We start from the raw sequence: 23,362 nt of genomic DNA, 5'->3' as shown, positions 1-23,362 counted from the left end.
CTTATTAAATTATTATTATTTTAGTCACCAAAAAAAAATTATTATTATTTTAAAAAAATGATTAATAATCCACTTATTATTTGTTGAAAGATGGGCAATCACACTCTAATTCAAGAATATGAAACATGTAGACTTGGATAAAATCTTTGATTATTTTCTATAATCTACAGCAGGTTTCAAAAAGATTTTTTTTTAAAGGTAAAAGGATGCAAAACGGTGTCGTTTTCGGTTTTAGAAGAACAAGAACAAATGTGAATCCACATGCTTCCTCAATCATCATCTTGTTCTTCATCTCGTTGTTGTTGTTTGATTCTCAAATCCAATCCCAAATTCATCGTTTTAGGGTTTTGAGAACTCTCAATTAGTTTCCAAATCAACACCATTGCAGCCACCTCTCCTCCCTCTATAGCCGACTCACCGCATCCCAGCCATGCACCGGAGCCTCGCCAATTCCCCCGTGATTTCCTGCTGAAAAACGGTACGGAACTCTGTTTTAGGGTTTCGAACTATCTATCTCTCAATTACTCCGTTTTTTCTTTTTCTTTTTCTTTTTTCTGTACTTTATTTATTTATTTATTTATGTTTATTTTTGTTGCAGAGGCTATTGTTGGTCGAAGTTTGATTCTTTAGTGCGTCTGTGTGGTGGTGGTGGTGGTTGTTGTTGAAAAGATGTTTCAGTTTCATCCACAAGGAACTCAAAAACAGAGTTGTACTCTGCTTGCTGTCACCGGTGGCTCTGAGCAGAAGCTGCCACCACCACAGGATCAGCTCAATTATCCATTCCCTCAGCTGGTTTCTTCAGGGCGTCTTGAGGTATAAAGATAGAGACTTTATAGTATTGTAATGCAGCTTTCAATAGCTTAGATTTTGATGAGTTGTGATGTGGTTTAGGAGAGTCAAAATGGCGCCGTTAGTTCATTTAGCTGACTTAACATTACAATGCTGGTTTTAGTGGCTAGATTTTGATATTTTGCATATAGACATGGTTTTTCATATGATGCAATAGTATTTAGTAAACCAAACTTACTGGGAAAACGGCTTAGTGTTGTTGTAATGTGGATTTGCAGCTATTTGTTTTGGTGGGAGAAGGGGGTATAGACTTTGGAATTTAGGAAAAATGTGTTTTGTGTAGTGGTCTTAGGTGGTGTTTTTTCTTTTTTTAGGTATAGAGATATTCCTGAGTAGATTGTTGTTGGTGTAGGTTCAAGTCCTGAGCAATCCTGATAAGGAGCAGTTTCGGAAAGTTCTGGATACATATCAGCCAAATTTTGTTTACTTACAAGGGGAGCAGCTAGCCAATGGTGAAGTTGGTTCGCTGGTTTGGCAGGGTGTGAAATTGTCTAATCCTGACGATATAACAGAGCTCTTTGGTTCCACATTGCCAACTGCTGTATGTATTTTCATAAATTAGCTGCCCCTTAATCTATTTATTTATTTCTTTTCTTTTTTATGTGATTCTTGTTATAAGGGCTTTAGGATACACATAATATGGTTGTAGAAAGCAAGCGTGTGTATAAGCAGAACTGCCACTTCCCATATATAGGAATTAGGAACACAGAGTTTCATGCTAAGAAAAATGTTAGATCAGTGGTGTTGCATAGAAATTGTAATCACACTAATATTGAACTTGCCAATGCTATGTTTACGGCTGGTTAATTGGATAAAGTTTTAAATGTTGAATTACTAGAGTATTTAGATTTAGGAATAACAAAGTATGAAGAGTTTGTGCTACTTGGAAACAGCTCGTAAAATTTACTTGTGTTTCTCACACTTTCAAGGTCTATGCCAGTTGGAATCAATATTTAAGATTATATAATATTGTCTGATCATATACGAACTATTTGGCATATTTGATTGTGATTTGTGATATTTCTCTCCAACCTCTGCTCCTTGGTTGGCTTTATTGGTAGTATGTATTCGATTGGATATAATTTGAACAACATCTACAGGTTTATTTAGAAATACCAAATGGAGAAGATTTTGCAGAGGCTCTTCATGTTAAGGTAATTCTGTCTAAGGTTGCATGAGAAAAATTAGTGTTAATTGTCAATGTACTGCTTTTATTGAGTACTGATAAAATGATGGGTGGTGTTATACTTAAAATTTCTTACTTCTTAAGGGGTTGATTGGATTGTAAATTTTTTTAAAATCATTTTTAATTTTACTTTCGAATTTTTACGAATTTAGGAAATGCATTTGGCCTTAAAAGACATTTCTGGTTTCAAATTGTGGAATAAAAAAAATGTTTGATCTGTAAAACTAAATTTCATTTTCAACTACTTAAGCATTTTAATTAAAAATTAATACATCTGCCAATTTACCTATTTGCTTGTGTATTACAAAATTAAGAAGTAAAAAACTGAATGTAATTATATTTTGTCAAAACATACTTATGAAATATATATTTCATTAGTAATTTTATGAATAACTACTTTTTCATAGTGACAAGGACTCGAAACCAGAAATAACCAGTAGTGAGTGAAGTTAACCCAAAAAAGGAAAAAAAGTTTTCATAAATATATTCCAAATATCTTTTAAGAAGTGCTGGAAAGGCGGAAATAACATTTTCTGAAACATGGCTCTTTTATGAAATGTTTTCATAAAAATATTTTTATCGACTTGCAACCAAACATTTTTATGTGTATTTTCTATTTTATCGAAAATGAAATAGAAAATGGGTAAACCACTTACACCCTAAGAACTTATGGGGGAACTGATTCTTTTTAGTTTTGAATTTGCAGGGAATTCCGCATGTGATATTCTGGAAGAATGCGTTTTCTTATTTTGCTGCCTGCCATTTTCGTCAAGCATTTCTTTCAGTGGTCCAGAGGTATGTTATTGTATATCTGTTTGCCACCAGTACAAAAAGGGCATATTATGTCTAAAAATAGTAATAAACTAGAAGTATGCTTTTTTTCCCTGGTTTAACAAATTTTGAGAGTAACCAAATATTCAATGCTATTTTAACATTTCTTTTGCAGTTCATCTACACATACATGGGATGCTTTCCATCTTGCACGTGCCTCTTTTGAGTTTTACTGTGTTCAAAACAACCATGTACTTCCTACTGACAGCAATGATGCTGATAGTGAGATGGGGCCACACCTTATGGGTGACTGTCTCAAAATTAACATTGACCCTCCTGAGGTGGCTGAAGAAGATGACGACGATGATGAAAATTCCTCAGGCGATCTTCCTGCTATAAAGATACATGATGATGAAGTGAACTTGAGATTTCTCATTTGTGGTGCACCTTCTGGCGTTGTAAGCTGTGAAATTCTACTCCTTGTTTTGTCTGCTAAACCACACTTAAGCGTGCACTTTGCCACACGCACAGATGCATGTATAACTGTACTTTCCCGTAGTAGATGTGATTTGCTAACACATGGGCTTGTTTCTTTTCAGGACGAGTCATTGCTGAGATCGTTGGAGGATGGACTCAGTGCTCTCTTAACTATTGAAGTATGATCACTATAGTTAATCAAAATAATCTTAGTTGGACCAAACTCTCTTTTTTGCAAAATCTTAAAGATATATATCCCCTTTTTCAAGCAAAAGATTTTTCTGTTTACCAAATGGTGGAATGCTTGCCTTTTCATTATCATTCAGCCTGATGGTCTTTCCATGAAAGTCCATCATTAACCATCTCTCCTAAAAGTATAAGTTGTTGGTTAGAGTTACATGAATGATTTTATCTTAACACATCTCCTCACCAAGACCCTCATTGGTGGACGTGTCTGTGTTTGTGTCTTAAACACATCCATGATTTATGTTGTTGTTTTAAGAGCTTTTTTGTTTTCTTATTTTATATTGTTTTGTCACAATTTTTTCCACCTCTTCAAGGTGATGTCTGAGGTAATTTTCTCAATTTACTTATTTTAAAATTTCAGATCCGTGGTTGCAAGCTCCATGGCAAGTTTAGGTATGTTCTGCATGTTGATATAACTTGTGACTAGTTGTTTTGATGACTTTTGTGTCTTTTTCTCTTTTTCATTTTTTAAATTTATATATCTTTGTCTATTTTTCATTAGGACTGTATAATGGAGGTATTGCCACTATGTAACATATATCTTTCTGCTTTGGTACAGTGCACCCCCACCACCTCTTCAGGCAGCTGCTTTTTCTCGTGGAGTTGTTACCATGCGATGTGATATATCTACCTGTAGTTCAGCACATATCTCTCTTCTGGTATCAGGCAGTGCACAAACGTGTTTCAACGATCAGGTATCCTCTGAATGTTCCTTGTTGGGTTTACGTATGATTACGAAATCAAGCAATTTATTCTATGAACTGTGTAAGATATGAGTTGTGCAGGTAACTTTTTCCTATTGAAAATTTTATCTTATTCTTTGTTCTGTCTGCATTACTTTTCAAGCTCTTGGAGAGTCATATAAAAAATGAAATAATTGAGAAGAGTGAAATAGTTCATGCACAACTCAACGACGGGAACAAACAGAGTTATTCCGAACCTCGCAGATCTGCTTCAATTGCTTGTGGAGCACCTGTATTTGAAGTTTGCATGAAGCTTCCTCAATGGGCCTTGCAGGTTTTTATGGTTCTTATTCTTTTGAATGTTCTTTATCCTAATGTTATCTTTATTGGTGTTGTTTAAGCAGTTTATGAATGAGTCTTCCCTTGCAAGTTGATAGTCTTATAGTTGGGACCGTTTATGGTTTTAGTTCTATGTGGCTGCCATTTTAAGAAATAGGATTAAAAAATATTGTATTGGGAAAGAAACAATGTCTATGTGTTTGATACAGGGAAAGGAGTCTTGAAATTGAACTCTTGCATTTATGTAGTGTATCTATGTTGTTTCAAGTCTTTCTTTCTTGTTTTGGAGAATCTCATTAAAAATACCTCGATATAAAGCATATTGCCTAATTATATCCTGTGATCTTTGGAATTGAGTATACTTAAGCATATTAGTTGTTTCTTGTTATTGAAGTTATGATGAAGTTAAAATGTGCTCTTCTTTATGTTTCTTTTTCTGGTTTCTGATCATATTTTTTGTTGCGCCCCTTCAGATTTTGAGACAGCTAGCACCTGATATTTCTTATCGAAGTTTAGTTGCACTTGGCATTGCTAGTATTCAGGGGTTGCCTGTAGCATCTTTTGAGAAAGATGATGCTGAGCGCTTACTTTTCTTCTATCAAGGCTGTGATAAAGATAGCTATGCAAACAATACGATTTTCAGCAGTCCTCCTGGTTGGTTGAAACCACCCCCTCCTACTAGAAAGAGGTATGAACCAACCCAAGGAGCAAGTCTTGCCCTTCATGATGGCGCCTTTACAGGGGATGGTGCTGTTCGAAAAGTAGACGAAGAAGAAAGGGATGGGAAAATGGCAAATGGGATCAGCACACCCTTAACTCCAGCTAGGCAGAGATTGAAAGTATCAGCAATGAGGCCAATTCCTCATGTTCGTCGCCATAGAATGACACCTTTTAGTGGACCTTCTCAGACAGATGGTTTTGATGGTGCCCCGGTTGAGCCTCATTTGCCTATTGTTGTCCCTGCAAAGAGGAGTAGCATTGGATCAACTTCTGCATCACAGAGAAAATCATTTTTAGGAGCCGCCCAGTCTAAGCAGGTTATTTCATTGAACCCATTGCCTTTGAAGAAACATGGTTGTGGCAGAGGCCCAGTACAGACCTGCTCTGAGGTGAGTTTTTATTTGGTCATTATCTTTACTATGATTTTCAGTATTGTTTAAAAACACATTACTTGACTTACGTTACTAAATCATATTTGGTTAGCCAATATCTTCATGATGCAATTTTGAAAACTTTAACAATTTAATTATTTTTAATTTCTGTTAGGAGGAATTTCTTAAAGATGTCATGGAGTTTTTAATTATTCGGGGACATAACCGATTGATTCCCCAAGGAGGCCTTGCTGAGTTCCCTGATGCTATACTCAATGGAAAACGCCTTGATCTTTACAACTTGTATAAAGAGGTGAGTTTGTCAACCTCTATTCCTTGGCAAATGACAATGATAATGAATGAACTTTTTTTATTTATTTTAAATGTTGTTATTTGATTTGTTGGTATTTTAGGTGGTTACCAGGGGAGGATTTCATGTTGGCAATGGCATCAACTGGAAAGGACAAATCTTCTCAAAGATGCGCAATTACACAACCACCAATAGAATGACTGTATGTTCGATGGCTGTTTGTATCTCACCCTTGCATGATCTATCATATTTTGTCATGTAGTCTCCGGAATTCCAATTAAGTTTTTGAGATTTCAAATATTGGACACATTGTTTTTTTCTAATCCTATGTATGGCACAAGAAATTAAATGCTATGATTAAGGTTTTTAACATAATTTGTCTTCTTCTGCAGGGAGTTGGAAATACACTTAAAAGACATTATGAAACCTACCTTTTAGAATATGAATTAGCACATGATGATGTGGATGGGGAGTGCTGCTTGTTGTGTCACAGGTCTGTGCTTAATATTTATTTATTTTTAATAATTATTTAATATGAAACCTTCCTTCTTGTTCTGGTGCATACAGTACAAGAATCTATTTTTGGTAAATTCTTTCTTACAATATGTCAACTGTTTAACAGTAGTGCAGCTGGGGATTGGGTGAATTGTGGTATATGTGGTGAGTGGGCGCACTTTGGATGTGACAGAAGACAGGGGTTAGGGGCATTCAAGGTAATAACGTCACTTGCCATATTGTTGCATATATGAAGAATCATGATTTTATTTTGTGCAATACCATTCTCATTTGTTCCTTCAATTATATTTAAAGATTCGTTTTTCTTCGACAAACTTTGCAGGATTATGCAAAAACAGATGGGCTAGAATATATATGTCCTCACTGTAGTGTTACAAATTTCAAGAAGAAACAAAGTGTTGCTAATGGGTATTCTCAAGGGTCAATGTCGTCGCGACCCCTTTGATACGGTTTGGCCTCTCCCCTTTCTCGGAATGGCTGGCAATTAGTTCCTTTTCTTGGAATTTGTCTGTAACCATAATGTTTTAGATTAGATTAGTGAAGTATAGGCGAAGAAAATTTGAGAATTAGAGTCAATTAGGTTTAAGCAACACAGGTTTTATTAGGAGTAGGATCTCCTTAACCCCCCTTATACCTTTGTTGTTGACCAAGGGGGGGACAAATCACAAACAAATTAGAACTTCTACCGCTTTGGTGGCCCATCAAGCCCTCCATTATGAACAGTGACTTCCAAGTTTGCTTTATTCTCTGTCCTATTTTGTATTTAAAGGAAATTGTATAGTCATATTCACCGAGTATCATGATATGAATTTTTATTTTTATTTTTTTCAATAGAAGTCTTTTCACTTTTATACAGAAGCACAAATATGCAATTATATGCATACATAGGAATGACAATACCACCCGGACCTGCAGGTAACCGTCCTGCACCGGGGCGGGTTGTTTCTGACTTTCTGTGACAGATCTTGTTATGGGGTGTGGCGGAACCAGGGTCAGTGTGCACAAATGCATTGTTTATACAAATAAATGCATGCATATACATGAATGGCCATTGTCCTTTCTAGGCTTGTGTTGAGGACTAAATTTCTAATGTTCTAAAAGCTTACTATTTATATTAGATAATGTTCCATTTTAGTTATGCAGGTAACTTGCAACTAGATAGTCGTGACTAAACTTGTTCCATGAAACTAAGTAAAGATATATTCCTTAGCTTCAAACTAGTTGACATCAAGCTAAACATTTTAAACGAAAAAAATAATGACAAAGACTATTTGACAAGTAGTCAAAGGTATCTGCACATGATTATCTGCATGATCATAACATCAAGGTGGAAATCTTTTTTTAATTGAGTGATTACTTGTATTAGTCCAAATTAGAATCGTTTTAGCTGTACAGCATTTTCATGTTTGCTTAGAATCAATTTAGGCTCTGCTTTAAAGTCCATTTTTAGTGTGGGGATTGTGGCCTAATGAAGCAGCTATCTACAGATACTTTAATTGGGGAATAAATTTGATTTGCCATTTCCATTAAGAATATGTTCTTATAAACATGGCAAAAACATTTGTCAAAAAAATTTTTTTAATAGTATTTTCTAATTTATTGACACTATTGCACACTAAAATTAAGCCTCTCAAAGAATCTAATTCTCCTTATATTTTATGCAATAAAGTTTGTGTAGCCCTTCTAAAGAATGCCGATGCTTGTAATGTCCAGGGGGGTTTATGCCTGAAGAAAAATATTTAAGTAGAAGCATAGAAATAAAAAGGGGAAAAAAAACTCTCAGTTTTACTTCATGTACATTCAAATAAATATATTATAAGCTTAATTACTTGCTCTTTATAAATTAAAATTTTGTAATTTTTTTATATTTGATAAAAGAATTTTTAATTAGGTATCTTTTAATTATTTTTTTGTTAAAACATACGAAATATTAATCTTTGTATTTGGTGTAAGATGAATTATGAATTATTCTAAAAGTAATTGTTTTAGGACATGCATTTTTTTTTCCGAAAGATAACTACTTGAAAGGATCTTATTCAAAAAATTATTTAGTACAGAGATTCAATTACAAATTTTCAAACTATAAGAATTAATAGAATAATTAATTTTATATTATATCAACATTGAATCTTATTACCATCATCTAAAAAAATATTAAACATTTTTCACATATAATATTGTGCTATTGGTTTATCAACTAACCTTATTAAAATAAAAAAAAAAGATCCACAACCTTTACTATAAGCTAAGCATAATATTGCATGTAACAAAATGCATGAATATCACCACCTTTTAGATTCCCACTTGAAAGTTCCATGCTCCAAGTGATGGCAACGTTGCCTTGTAAATTGACTATAACTCAGTTTACAACGACTTTTAAACGGTATCAATATCCATGAACCAAAAGAATAAAGCAAAACCTCCTATTGCTATAGAAGATGATTACCATCATTATCTTAGAAGAATAAAAATGCCGTGGTTATTATTCACTATTCTTAGTATAACTTGCAACTTACATACTAATCAACACGTTTCTTTTTCTTAATTGGGTGCTTTTAGAGTAATTTTTTTTTCTCTCTCTCTGAACTATTCAATTGTCCATGGAATTTTATTGAAAAATGTATAGTTAAAGTAGGAGACACCAAGAACCTTCAAATTTAAATTGAACATTAAATAGTTTATAGCATTTCTTCTTCTTTTAAAGGAACTTATTTTTTTTTTCAGTAAATGCATGTATATATCAACATGAATGATGCCAAATGACCTGATTATTATATTCCGCCACTTGTTTAATTTAGTTTTGGCTGTAATATTATTATGAGTTTAACCATTCTTTTAATTCTAAAAAGTTTAAATTTTAAATCATAAATCTTAATATTCCAAGTTCATTATTCTAAATCTTATTTTTTTTTCAAAAAATAAAGGTTAAAAATAATTTTATAATAAAAAAGTTAGTTAATATTTAATTAAAATTATTTTCCTGTACATATTCTATTATTATTATTATTATTATTATTATTATTATTATTATTATTATTATTATTATTATTATTATTATTATTATTATTATTATATATTCCTTGTTCAAGTGACTGCAACCTTTCATTTCTTGCTTTCCAAACTAAGTTATGATAATCTAATGATAATAGAAAATAAATAAACTATGTCATCCTGAAATCAAATGAAACAAAAAAATATAATAGTTTTAGTTCTTATTCTTATTTATTTTTGATACTTTCAAATAAATATGACCAAATTAATTAATTTAAAATACAGAAAAATAATAATAAATTAAAACTAAAATTGAAAAAAAAATTAAAAGTGTTATTCCATGGTATTTAAAAAGGAAATGACTATTACTATTCTCTTTCGTATTTACAAAACAAATTAATATTTACCACTAAAAGTATTTAATATCTTTTGGAGTGACTATGGTGTGGATATAAAAAATTATCTATATTTGTGATGACATGCCTTAGAATATAGTTGTTAAAATTAGATCAAACCGACTTATTTGATCGATAAACTATCGAACCAAACTTTAAATTGATTCGTTCTAACATTAAAAAAAATTTTAACATACCGATAGTTGGTCTGAGGTAGCCGTCTGAAAAGAGTGATATGACGATTCAAGAGATGAACGAACTACTTGATTTTCAGATTGATCCTTGAATCAAATAAAAAAAAAATATAATAGTTTTAGTTCTTATTCTTATATCAAAATAAATTATTTAAAAAATAATATCATATAATATAAAAAATATTAATTGAAGTAAAAAAATATAATATGATGTTAATAATTTCACTCTAAAATATACTTTTATTATAAAAGATCACTCAAAATATTATCAATAAAACAGTCTTTAAATGATTTGAAAATACAAAAAAATAATTCATAAATATTATATTTTTTTAAATAATAAAAAAATTTCATATTTAGCAAATAGGTTATCTATTAAATATAAATTTTTTTGACAATATTTAAATAAATATTTTAGAAAATGTAAAAAAATATTCAAAGCTCTAAATTTTTTTACTTTTTTAAAAAATATAATCATTCATAAAATTATCAAATTTTAATAATAAAAAATATTATTATTATATATTCCTTGTTCAAGTGACTGCAACCTTTCAGTTCTTGCTTTCCAAACTAAGTTGGTGTATTACTATTTTGCATGGGTGTGGTAGCTACAACTTCATGTTTGTTTCGTAAATAACTTCCTTATATACAACATTTTGGACTTTGGTCAATATATTCCTTTTATCGATCACTACACATTATTCTCTCTATACTGAATCCGGAAAAATTTTCACCAGAATTTAAGTATCAACTATTTGGACCCACAATAGTATCTTATATTTAGGTGAGTAATCATACCATCAATATAATTCAAAATTTAAAAATAATAATTTATGTTACTTTTCAAGTGGTAATTTACATTATATATTCTCGGAAAAGTGTATGTCTAAATTAAATTCTTAGATAACGTGGGATTTAGTTTGTTTCAAGAGTTTGAATATGTATTTCCTAGAATTATATATTGCTGAAAATATTATACCCGGAAAAATTATTCTTACGTATTGAAAAGAGTTTGTTTATCTAACAAAAAAAAAAAAACATTCTAACTATATATAAATAATAATTCTAAAATATCCCTAACACATTTAATTAGGTAAATTACATTCTTTAAAGGACATACATATTATTATTATTATTATTATTATTATTATTATTATTATTATTATTATTATTATTATTATTATTATTAAAATAAAGTGACGTACGCTTTTTCTTCGCTTTATATAAGATCCCTTCTTCCAAAAGAAATCTTCATCCATATACATTTGAGAGTTAGAGTTCATTCTTTGTCTCTACATACATCAGTTTATGCAATCTTCATCAAGATGATGAACATGATCATCACCAAGCTTCCTATCAACCCTCTTCTCCTTCTCAGGTTTTCTTCTTCTTCCATATTATTATATTCATTTTAATTTCCTTTGCATGACTTTATATATATATATGAAACTCTAAACTCATGTGTTTATATATATACAAAATTTAATTTTGATACACTGAATTACACAATCGTACAATCATATCCATCTTTTAGAATGATCGTTTGTGTGTCAATAAAAAATAATTGTTTTTATTAATATAATAATATTAATTACGTGATTGAATGTACGTGTAAAATTTTATATTGAGAGAATGAAAAAAATATTATGTATTCACAATGTTTAGATTAATTACATCTTTTCTATCTATAATTATATGTTATTTTTGTCACATTCTTAACCGAATGTTTACACAAAACGTTAAGTCTTTTGGATTAAATGGTTTCATGACGGTGGAAATTCATGTGCAGTCAACTTTACGTGAAGTTTATAATTGAGAGTCGTTAATTGATTTAACTGATTTGACTAAATTTTTATCTAACGACTTTCCGCTATCAACTTTCACGTGAAGTCGACTGCACCTGAGTTTTCAATTTTGATGATACACATGTTCAAATCTTCTTCCTTTCTTTTTTGTCTGTACATATAACAAAAAAAATTGAAAATCTTGTTATAATGATGAAAAGAAATAACCAATGTAGCAGGAGGAAGAGATACTATGGAGTTGTAGCAAAAGATGTGGAGCTTCAAATGGGAGCAACAAGGATGGTGAGTGAGTCACAATCATCATCAGCCAAAAATGATAATAAAAATAAAGATGAAATTTTTTGGATGAGAGATCCAAAGAGTGGAAACTGGATTCCTGAGAATCACTTTGATGAACAAGTTGATGCTGCTGACCTCAGATCCAAGTTCCTTTCACAACAACAAAATCAACACTCAAACACTTTTTGATCATATTGGCTATATAATTTTCAAATTAAGAAGTGTTTTTAAAATATTAAAAATATTATTTTAATTTTAACAAAATATTACTACAGTTGTATAAGTACTGTTGTCATCATAATGATAATTACTATAACATGTACTAATATATATGATGGAATAAAAATACTTGTAATAAATTTCATCAGAAGTTATATTTTATGTGTAAACCTTAGGTTGTTGCAACATTTCAAGTCCTTTGCTCAAATTGATTGAGAATTAGAAACTACTTATCATTAATTAATTAATATGTATTTTATTTCTTGCTCACTCAAATTGATGTGTAATATATTTCTTATGATATTTTTAATTATATATATGGACATAATATAGGTATCCATCCCAATATGTTAATTAATCCAAGAGTATAATCTATCAAACAATGAGAATTATATATAAGATTAGGGAATAATTCTTTCATTGATCTAAACACATGCTGGTGCATGCCAAAATATAAGATAAGATTCTACAATTCTACTTATACAAAATATAAATGAGTTTATTAATAAAAAGGAGTATGTACTAAAATTAACTTTAAGATGATCTTTGTGTTGTTGTCGTTTCAATTTTCATTCTTACACTAATAAATAAGCATTTTTCATTCTTTATTAATTTATTTCCTTGTCTCTTGCATGATGTGTTACATTTTCTTTTCACAATAATAAGGACGATCAAAATGACAACAATATCTATGAAACTAGTTCTTATTGCACATATGAAGAAAAGATCATAATAATGGAGAATTGTGGGATCCACAGACTTATATATATAGAGGCCATGAGATCCAATTATATGGAATTATGATATCTTCTTAGATTCTGTAAAATTATATATGGCTTTCTCTTCGCATTGTGTAAATATAAAGTGAAAAGAAAAGAATGGATGGTGATGGCAAAAAGCCTAGCATGCTACCTATATATAAGAAAAAAAAACACATTTTATGTTAAAGGAACACAATTGAAATTTTAAAACTAGTTTTATGATATCATCATGGTGATTAATCCAATTCAACGTAACGCTTTTTAAAATATCTTGAAATTTCACGTTAATGAAGAGACATAATATGAGATAAAAGGGGTTTTTTTTTTTCCAAAAGAAAAATAGTATCTAACTTTGAATTCTTTAAGAGGTATTATTGTTATGTTGGTTACTAATTCGAAAAGTTAATACTTAATACGTATACAATAAAATAAAATAACAACTATAAATTATTATTTATTTTAAAATTCAAATTTAATTAATATAAATATAAATATAAAATTATGAATGTATCTTATAAATAATTTAGTTATTTATTTATCAAAAATACTATGTGCAAATAAAACTCAACTACTAAATTAGTCATTATGTATTTTTATGTATAATACATGTGTAATTTAACTTATTTTTTTAATGAATATTTTGCATTTCAATATGTATTATATATTGATAACTAATTTTAATGTATATCTCACCTGATTGTTTGTCAACAAATTTAAAAAGTATTCAAATTCAAATGATATATATTATTAACTACATTTTAGCTTGAAAAAATAAATTCTTAAAAAGCACAAGCGAGTGGTTGTATACTATGTTCAAGTCTTCAACAACTTAGCAAGTTCTACGAGGATCAGTAAAATAGAAAATCTCCATAACACAACTATATAAAACAAAATTAATTCAATTTTAACCACCAAATACATGGTAATTATAAGGTATATAGTTATATATGTATCTTTATCTATCAATTTAAACTTTTAGAATAAGTGACTTTATGATATTATCAAAATTTCTATGACAGAAAAATATATAGTTCGATCATTGTTTATCCCAAAAGAAAGAATTTCAGAGGTTATGCAAAATCTACTAAAACACGATGGAAACACTATGATCCCCAATTTATATATTGAAGTTGGCAATGCAAGTAGTTGTTACAAAACTGTTATCATGATCAGATACAAATGATCTTGATTCTTGAAATGGGACCAACATGAACAAAATTGTACATGGATGGTGATGAGAGAGACTATAAGTATAGCTGGATAAGCTCATCACTAACAACAGATGGAGTAAGAACACCTAAATCTGTGAAGAGCAGAGTCAGATATTGAGGAGGAGTGTAATCCCTGGCAGAACATTCAACCTCTACCTTTGATGGAATTGGTACACCGAAGTCAACTGGGCGCAATGCAGGTGCCAAATCCTTTTGATCCAGCGGGTAAAGGCGAGCAAACTGCAGAGTATTAGGGAAATCAGTTAGTTAAGTAGTTAGATATCAGTTACTCTCATAGGCCTATATAAGGCGTGTAATCACACGTATTACTCTGACTTAGTTGCGAAACGCAGCCTTAATGATTGTTTTTCTCACAGCAATGTTTGCTCATTTGACACCGTACTCAAGTCATATGGTGTTCTACCTACAAGCAATGCGGCATCAACATTTGTATCTGATCAATGCCCTAAAGATTCAACTATGTTCTACCTTATTGTAGAAAAATCAAACACAATCCTCCTGGCTATGTAGAAATTTGCATTAAAGAACAAAGGTAGAATTTTCTTATTGATGTTAGATATGCACATAAAGGTTGCAAGAATCCTAAAATCTAAACTAACAACTGAAATACTATAATAAATTTTGTATGGAGCAAGTGTACCTTGTAGCTTTCAGCTGCCACATAAACTGGCTTGCTCATGCTCTTTGCGACCATTGCAATTTGGTATGTGCCCATCATGTTGATTATACCGCCGCTTTCGACAACTCCATCTGCCCCTACAAATACCATGTCCACCTCATCCATAGTATATGCCACCGCAGAGTCTATTACAAGTTTCACAGGAACATCCAGCTTGGCTAATTCATTGGACAACCGTAACCCTGTTCGATCTGGTCTCCCCTCTGCAAATTTAAGTGAAAAAGAAAAAGAAATTTTGATGTCTTGACATGATTTACTAAAATTGAATACAACATCGATATGGACTTCATCCAAGAGATTAGAATGAGATAAATCCAGAAATTGAGGTGATGAACAAAGTTATAAGGACCAAAAACTTGAGATTAATCCAAGGCATAAATATCTAACAGGAGAAGGATGGCACAAACCTGTGCACAAAACCCGAAACAATTTTTTATTTTGTGCTGCCAATTTCAGAACTTCCAAGACAACTCTGGAAAAACCATGAACCAAAATTGTACAACCATTGAATATAAAATCTTGACTCAGCATTGCAATGACTTTGCGAGCCTGCAAAACAAAGACAATATGGGCAACCAAGTATGTAATTGAGATCATGTTGTACTGGACAACAACCAACTCATCAGTCATTTAAGTAGCATACCGTGTATGAGATTTCGCCAAACTTATCGGCACGTTCAATCAAGCGAGATTTAGCCGAATTGAAGTCTTCATATTCTAAAGCAGCAGTCCTAGTTACATACCGCATAAACAGATCACATGCTGCTGTCAATGATATAGAGGTTGTATCCCATGACTGCAAAACCTCATTGAAGATTTTAGTCAACAATTAACCAGCAAAACCAACAGTTCCGAAAATTCGAAAAAAGCCAGTCCCACTACCTCTTTTCTACTACTTAAAACTTACTTCAAATCCAGTTCAATTCAGGTTTTTCAACATAATCACATTCAGAAATGAACAACAAACCATGAGCACCCCAAGAACCGTAATGTTAAATTGACTATGCATAGAATAAGTAAATTTTCCAACAAAAACAAAATAAAACTAAAGTACAAGGTACAAAAACAAGTGATAACTATGCAGATAGCTAAAGGGTGCATTTGAAATTTTGAATAAGCTGAAAAAAAAAAACAAAAATAATTGTTTGTTTGTTTCAGTTGCAAAATAACTTTACAATCCAAAACTTCTTGAGATAGCTTAAAAATTTATTCATTATTTTGGGATTCCACATTTTTTTTTCTTCAGAAGAACGGAAAAACATTCCCAAAAGCAGAGAACAAAAAGAGAATAAAAAGGAGCTGAAAGAACAGAACTTAATAGCTTCAAAGCAAAACAAGTCCTTTTTTTTTCACCACTAAACAGAAAATTCGTTACGAACCTTGAGCGAATCGGAAGCAGATTTGAGCTCGATCTCGAGTTGCATCATGGTGGTGGCCATGCTCGACCTTATGACTGCGGCGAGGGCGCGGATTGCGGCGACGGCCTCCGCCAGGTCGGGCTGTTTCCGCCACCGGTTGAATTCGTCGATGACCGAGAACGAGGGTTTCTGGTGGCTGGGATCGGAGAGAGTTGCGGCGGTTGGTGGCGGAGATGGTGGTGGTGGGGTGGTGGTGATGACGGAGGCGGACTGGGCCTGGGCGAGCCAGTCGTTGGTGACTGCACCGAAGTGCGCCATACGTGTTTGGTAGTACGCCGAAATCTTTGGGTCCGCCATTGGAACAAGCTGTGTCTCAATGCGACGTCGTTTGGTATTTCTGATTTTTGTGAGAAGATGAATTAGTGAAGGAAGTAGCACTGTACACTAACACTATGCAATAGTTTTGTTTTGTTTTATTTGTGGCAGTGTGGTGTGAATGATGGTGGTGTCATACTTCACTTCCTCTAGCCAAATTTTTTTTTCACCCTGCTTCCTAACTGAAGGATTAAGGATTAAGGATTGATAATTAATTTGTTAGGTATCTAAAATTTATTTAAGAATTTATTATTGATAAATAAATTGTTAAATATATAAAGTCAAATTTAAACTTTTGACATTTATTTAAATAAAATAAGTCAGTTAATTATTAGAGCAATTTAAATTAATTTTTTATTTTAGCCAATTTTGTTATTTATTCTATGCAGTTGATACTTGAGAATGAGATAATGGACCCAAGGAAGTGTGATCCAAAGAAACATTGTTAAGGAAAAACAATAAGATAATGATTTTTAGTCAATTTTCTACTCATTTAAGTAATGGGAGTGAAATTTAACTACTACTGTAACTTTTCATGTTAATGTAAAAATAAGTGTATTATGATGTAACTGTGTCGTGTATGAATGAAAGAAAGATAATAGAATAAATATTCAAATTGATTTTCAAATAATTTTAATTTTAATATATCTTTATTCTTATTTTTTGATTTTTCACAGTATTTTTCAGTTCGACAAGACAAAAATTAATCTGCCAACACTTGCTTAAAAGAGTTAGTGAACTAACCACTAAATTAACCCAATTTAGTTTTATATTGTTATTCTTAAATCTTTAAGAATTATTCTTGTGGGATGGATTGATCTTTCATTATTACGAAAAAGAACTAATTTATTTTATAGTATTTTTTTTTGGGATGTAATTTTCTTATAATAAAATTTGTTTAAAATTTATTTGTTCATATTAAAAATTTAATTGAAAACGACAAAGAGATTAATATGTTGAATGAAAGTAATTTTCAAAAAATTTTAATGAATTAAAATTTTATTAGGAACTAAAGTGACTAATTTAATAGTTTTGGATTTGTAGAATTGCTTAAAGGTAGAATAATTCTGTGAAATTAGTTTAGTTAAAATTGATTATAATTTTTTATTAAAAAAATTTAACAAGCTTTCACTTTTCCCAAAATCAATTCTAGAGGACACAATTAATTTTGAATAAACGTAATCATATATTTACCTCTAATTCTGTTAGGTAATGCAAACCAAATATTGTTCATCATATTGGCAAGTTCATTATATTCATCCCTGTTTAAATACAGAGCTTAGTTTCGTGGTAGTCTTTGTTTTACAGCCACACAACACTCAAGAATGCTCCAAATCCTAAATAAGCATAGGAAACTAGGAAACATGAATGACTGTGATGTAAGGTAAACCTTGTATACAAGGAACAACTCGAATTCATTGAGGTTACTACTACACAAAATGCAGCTCAGGAAATTAATTCCAACACATCTAAACTCACATGCCCAGCTTAATTTTGTTACAAGTGATGATACAAAATGAGCAAAAGAATGTGTAAGCCAAACTGGCATTAAAAAGGTATAGAAAGAGATAAAATGTAAATGTAAATCTACTTCTATCTGCCACAAAATGTTATGACTTGTGACATACCACTGCTGTGCAGGATAAATCACTGTCTATACTCCATAAATTCAACTCTTCAAGACATTTTTGAACGGATTCTAGTTCCATCACAGTTGACCAATGTACCAATTTTTTATCCTCAAAAGAAGATTTGCCAACTTTATCAGAACAAATCTTCATTCCAAAGGTAGTCTCATCAACTCTTCCAATCCTAGCACCACTCTCTTCCAATAATTTTTTTACCACATATACAAACCTTATACCATCATCTTTTCTTGCCAATGAGTCTGCCAAAGCTACAACCTTCGACACGAAGTCATTACTCCAAACTTTCTCACTCGAAGATGAGCTTTTAGCATAGAAGAAATCCAAGTTGTTTGCAACAAAGAAGTCCTTATTGAGATCACTGGATTCGGACAAGAGGTTAGAATTGAGAAGCATGTTTCCATTGATCACCCATGTGTTATACCTATTTTGGATACACTTTCTAATTACATAAGCCTTTGCCAAAATACTCTTGATGGCAACAGAATTGGGGCCTTTGGAAGTCGATTTATACACTCCAACACTACTTAGAAATTGGTCCATATCAACTACAGGATGCCCCCTCCTTGCAAGATCAAACAAGAAGTCAGATGGAGGGCCCATAAATATATAATTCCTGATATCTAGCCTCTCAAAGTGACATAATAAGTTTCTAGCTACTGCATCTGATACCCCAACAAGATTAACTACAACGATACTATCTTGTTTCGGTAGAGAGTGAAGCATAGTTCCCAGTTCTTCCATGTTTGTCACCACCTTGCTGGGAAGTACTTCTTTGAAACAAAAATCGTACCATTTTAAACTGCTGAGAGGCTGCATTTCCAAAAGATTGAAGTCCAGAGATCTTTCCTCAATTAATTGAGAATCAGGTCCAGCACTTTTTCCATAGTTTACTCCTGCATCTCTGTGGGAAACACTTAATGCTCTCTCATGCAGAAAGTTCTGGTAGATATTAAAGTAACCATGGGATTGAATAAATTTAATGAACCAAGGTGTCCAAATTTTCTCCCCCATCTTCTTATACCATCCTGTAGTCACCTACACAGAATTTTGCAACAAAAATTATATGCTAAAATCAACAAATCTGAGAACTGGATAAGAGTGAAGAACACAAATTTTTTTCTTACGGTAAAAAGGAAATTTACCATTCCCTCAAGAAAGGGCCTAATTCCCTTTGCCTTGTTTCCATCGTACCACAACCTGAACTCTTTCCAAGGCTTTGGAAAGAGAATTTGACCCCAAGTCCCAACCAGTTGGTATAAAAATAGTCGTGTCTGGTCATCTAACTGTAATTTGTTTCCATGTTTACCTGCAGCCCCGAACCAACAATACCATCAGTACCCATATTAACATACACAAATAATGAAGCAGCAGAGAATAATTACTTAGGCAGCAGATAAAAGAAGAAAGTTACACCAAGTTGTCCAACAAAGTTCTTCCACCGTTCTCAACTTTGTAACATCCATTTTCATTTTTCAAATAATCATCACAAAAAGAAAAAGGTTCAACTCCATTCCATCAAAACTCAAAACACCAGTTTTTCATAGATCAAATTCTTATACTAAACATGATTGCCACCAGCACGGAATCCTACTGCCGGAAGTATCCCACTACTCAACTAGTGAAATTGCATGCATTCGCAGCTTCCATTCTCAATTTTCAAGCATCACCATCAGAATTGGAAAGTAATAAAGGACAACTTCAAAAATCAAATAAACGATCAGAAAATCAGATAAAGCATAGATGAAGAACTTTGCCATTTCTATGGTATCTACATGATTAAACCATATTCCTTCAATACATAAAATTTCACCTACTTGCCAAAACACACACACAAAACAACATTTAAAATAAGTTTGCACAATTTTGAGCAAAATCAATCAAATGAATTATTCGCTAGGAAAACAAATAAACAGAAAAAACATGGTACCTGGGACAAACCTTGCTCTTTGCAACGAAACACCATAGATGGAAGGGCTATAATTGGAGGCATTGTAATAGAAATTCATGATCACTCCTTTCACGAACTCGTAATAGAGTGAAGAAACCTCCAAATCATCCTCCACAACGAACGCAAACTCGTCATCGTTGCTTGGCCACCACGCTTCCAGCCACTGCGCCTGCAAGCCAGCATTCAGGGTCCTGTAAAGCACAACTTTTTCCCCAAATTTCCAATCGAACGAATCGACGAACTCCAAAATCCGGTGCGATTCTCTAAGCTTCTCGTCAATCTCCGATGATCCATTGGCGAAATGGTCAATGTAGATGTGGAGGTGGACGCGGTCGCCGAGGTAATCGGCGGAGGAGAGTGAGCGGAGGCAGCGGGAGAGGGAGTCGAGGCGATTAAAGGCGAGGACTTTGATGATGAAGGTGAAATTAGGGTTAGGGTTTTTCCGAATGGGGTTTTGGAGGGTGAAATTGGGGTTGAGTTCGGGGGCGGAAGGTGGTGGCAGTGAAGACTGGTGGAATGTGTAGAAGATGAAGGCGGTAACGGAGATTAAGATAAGTGGAAGGAAGTGTCTTTTCGGTCCCACCATTTGCATTAGGGTTCGTTTGGGAGTGAAGAAGTTGCATCTGAGAGTGGCATTGGAAGGATTTCTGCGACTCTGATGAAGAAGAAGACACAGATCTCAAATCTCAGTTAAGACTTAAACGACAATGAACTTATGAAACGACACTAGCACAGACACCTCAAAACGACAGTAGTAGTGCAGTGATACTATGTGACCAAGGCATTTTGGCAATTAAATTAGGCTCAGATTCGGTTTGGTAAGTAGCAGCTGCTTTTTTTTTTTTTGAATTATAAAAGTTATAGCATTTGGTATTATTTAAAAAATAATAATTTTTTGAAAAGTCACAATTTTTTTAAAAAGTAAAAATAGGTGATTTTTTCTTTTCGATATGTTATTAATTTTATAAAAAAATATTTTTTACTTTTGCTAAAAATATTGGCCAATCATCCACTCCCATTTTCACGCAAGGTTTCGTCTACTAGAAATATTAGCCTTCTACCATCATTTTCACGTAATGATTCATCTACTGAAAGTATTGATCCTCGATCACCGTTTTAAAACAATGTTTCATTTGAACCATTTATTGCATATATTCCTTCCAATTTTTTTTACCATTTTACCACTCTATTTTTATTATTAAATTTGTATTTAACATTGTGCATGGTATAAAATCTTAGTTTTATTTTTATTTTTTTCTAAATTATGATAACTTTTCTCTACATGTTGTCGAAATACCGCCATGGAATTAGAGACAATCGATGTAGAGCCCACATTATAATCACGAGAGAAATTCAAAAACTGTTGTAGGTTTTGAGAATTATTTACTCCATTTATACCCCCAAAACGAACAGAAAGAACAAAACCACTCACTGGTGCAATATAACCAGGAGGAAGGCTATAAGGCGGCCAACCAGCAATTACTAAAAACTGGATTGGCAGTAAGTTACCACGTGGATGAATATTACATCCAATATTTTCCGTTTGTACACTAGTAACCACTGTACTTTCACTTACAACCAACCCTTCCGAACGTTGAGCCATGTGAACAATCCTTCCACTTCTTAATTGCATACACCAAATGACACCAAAAAATTATTTGACACACTTCTTATGTCCTCATTTTCTCCTTCACAGGACAACATTCGAGAAACCCAATTGCAGAGTCTCCCCTGTTTCTATCGAGTTCAACCACCTCCTTGTCGTCGTCATAGCTTCTGTAACCTAGGTTAGTTGTAGCCAAAATTTTTTACTCATTTAGTTCATTTTTTTTTGTCGTGACCTAGCTTCTGTGGATTTGGTTCTTTGTTCTAATATATACATGCATAGATAGAATCTTTCTTTTCTCTTTTCAATGCGATTTGGTTGTTTGTTCTAATATATAAATGCATAGATAACTTCTATGGATTTGGTTCTTTGTTCTCATATCTTGTTTCATCAATTGCGTTTGTGCTGTGCTTCTTATGAATTGGTTTTGGTCATGCTTGGTTTTTTTAGAATTCATGTTTATGCAACTCTTGATTTTAAACTTTTGATGCTTTTTTTGCATAATTTACGTCTGTTTAATGTGAAATTGTGTAATTTTTTTGTAAATATATGATTGGTGTAGCTATAACCAGCTCAGTCACAGTGATTTCAATGTGATTTTTGTTAATTGATTATTGACACCCACTAGCTGTTTGTTCTTGGTCTCAACTGACTCGTTTATGTCTTTTTCTTATTTTATCTTTTGTGAAAGTGAAATTAATTAGTGAATCAATCATTATCTTGCTCTTAACAACCACAAGACTAATTAAACTGTTCACTGGTTGGTAGTTTTTGGGTTAACAATTTTATTTGATAATTTATATCCTTGCTCTTAGATAGCTAGTGTTGATAGGTTGGTTGAAGGAAATTGTAAGAGTAGATATTATTAATTGGCAACCTCTTGTTCTGTTTTATTAGGTTGGCGTGAACGAAAAGTTTAAGATTCGTGAGAAGCTTACACAACTTGGGTTCGGTGTCGATGAGGTGGTAAAAGTTATATTGAAGTTTTCTGAGAATTCTCATGTGTGTGCTCACTTTTGGAGAATGTCAGATTCACAGAAGATTACCTTTGTGCATTTCATTATCTGAAGTTATGATATGTGATAGAAACTTATTATGTGGTTTAGTATATTATGTTGGAACTTAATTATAATGTTTTGGTATGCATTGGATGGTTAAAAGGGTATTGCTTGTCATTATGATTTGGTGTACATTTGGCTGGAAAAGACTTTATTGCTTAACTTTTGTTATGTATTGACTATTGAGTAGGTGATTTAATGCTTACTGCAATATTATGGTATTAGTTATGTTAACACAACATTTCAATATAATGAGTCTAAGCATTATTGAATTAATGATCTTATTAAGCATTTCAATATTGTGTTATTTAGCATTTGTTCTATTTAACAGGTTCTGATGCTCAC

The 23,362-nt window shown here is 32.2% G+C and overlaps 3 protein-coding genes and 2 long non-coding RNA genes across 5 annotated transcripts; 3 read left to right on the top strand and 2 right to left on the bottom strand.

The window, feature by feature from the left end:
- Positions 1 to 71: 71 nt before the first annotated feature.
- LOC112735299 (AT-rich interactive domain-containing protein 4) lies at positions 72 to 7,299 on the top strand. The gene is made up of 16 exons (XM_025784854.3): positions 72 to 478; positions 599 to 813; positions 1,202 to 1,390; positions 1,950 to 2,003; positions 2,742 to 2,830; positions 2,982 to 3,264; positions 3,406 to 3,462; positions 3,891 to 3,922; positions 4,089 to 4,224; positions 4,376 to 4,546; positions 5,025 to 5,660; positions 5,818 to 5,955; positions 6,056 to 6,154; positions 6,345 to 6,445; positions 6,575 to 6,665; positions 6,791 to 7,299. Exons 2-16 carry the CDS (start codon positions 670 to 672, stop codon positions 6,911 to 6,913), a joined length of 2,343 nt encoding a protein of 780 aa, XP_025640639.1. The 5' UTR covers positions 72 to 478; positions 599 to 669; the 3' UTR covers positions 6,914 to 7,299.
- Positions 7,300 to 11,292: 3,993 nt separating this feature from the next.
- On the top strand, positions 11,293 to 12,521 carry LOC112735292 (uncharacterized). The gene is made up of 2 exons (XR_003168503.3): positions 11,293 to 11,426; positions 12,069 to 12,521. It is a non-coding gene; the product is annotated as an uncharacterized lncRNA (long non-coding RNA).
- Positions 12,522 to 14,194: 1,673 nt separating this feature from the next.
- On the bottom strand, positions 14,195 to 16,955 carry LOC112735265 (uncharacterized). Its single transcript, XM_025784826.3, has 5 exons — positions 16,403 to 16,955; positions 15,667 to 15,819; positions 15,431 to 15,572; positions 14,985 to 15,226; positions 14,195 to 14,563 (listed from the first exon to the last, which is right to left on the bottom strand). Exons 1-5 carry the CDS (start codon positions 16,736 to 16,738, stop codon positions 14,357 to 14,359), a joined length of 1,080 nt encoding a protein of 359 aa, XP_025640611.1. The 5' UTR covers positions 16,739 to 16,955; the 3' UTR covers positions 14,195 to 14,356.
- A 1,027-nt stretch (positions 16,956 to 17,982) lies between these two features.
- On the bottom strand, positions 17,983 to 21,140 carry LOC112735258 (uncharacterized). The gene is made up of 3 exons (XM_025784820.3): positions 20,333 to 21,140; positions 19,548 to 19,711; positions 17,983 to 19,440 (listed from the first exon to the last, which is right to left on the bottom strand). The coding sequence occupies exons 1-3, from the start codon at positions 20,943 to 20,945 to the stop codon at positions 18,367 to 18,369; spliced, it is 1,851 nt and encodes a 616-aa protein (XP_025640605.1). The 5' UTR covers positions 20,946 to 21,140; the 3' UTR covers positions 17,983 to 18,366.
- Positions 21,141 to 21,865: 725 nt separating this feature from the next.
- On the top strand, positions 21,866 to 23,236 carry LOC112735286 (uncharacterized). Its single transcript, XR_003168501.3, has 2 exons — positions 21,866 to 22,140; positions 22,857 to 23,236. It is a non-coding gene; the product is annotated as an uncharacterized lncRNA (long non-coding RNA).
- The last annotated feature ends 126 nt before the right edge of the window (positions 23,237 to 23,362 follow it).

This window comes from Arachis hypogaea, chromosome 2 (assembly GCF_003086295.3).
Source record: "Arachis hypogaea cultivar Tifrunner chromosome 2, arahy.Tifrunner.gnm2.J5K5, whole genome shotgun sequence".
Classification (NCBI taxonomy): Eukaryota; Viridiplantae; Streptophyta; class Magnoliopsida; order Fabales; family Fabaceae; genus Arachis; species Arachis hypogaea.
The sequence above is the reverse complement of the archived record's forward strand: the minus strand, read 5'-3'. Positions and strand labels throughout refer to the sequence as shown.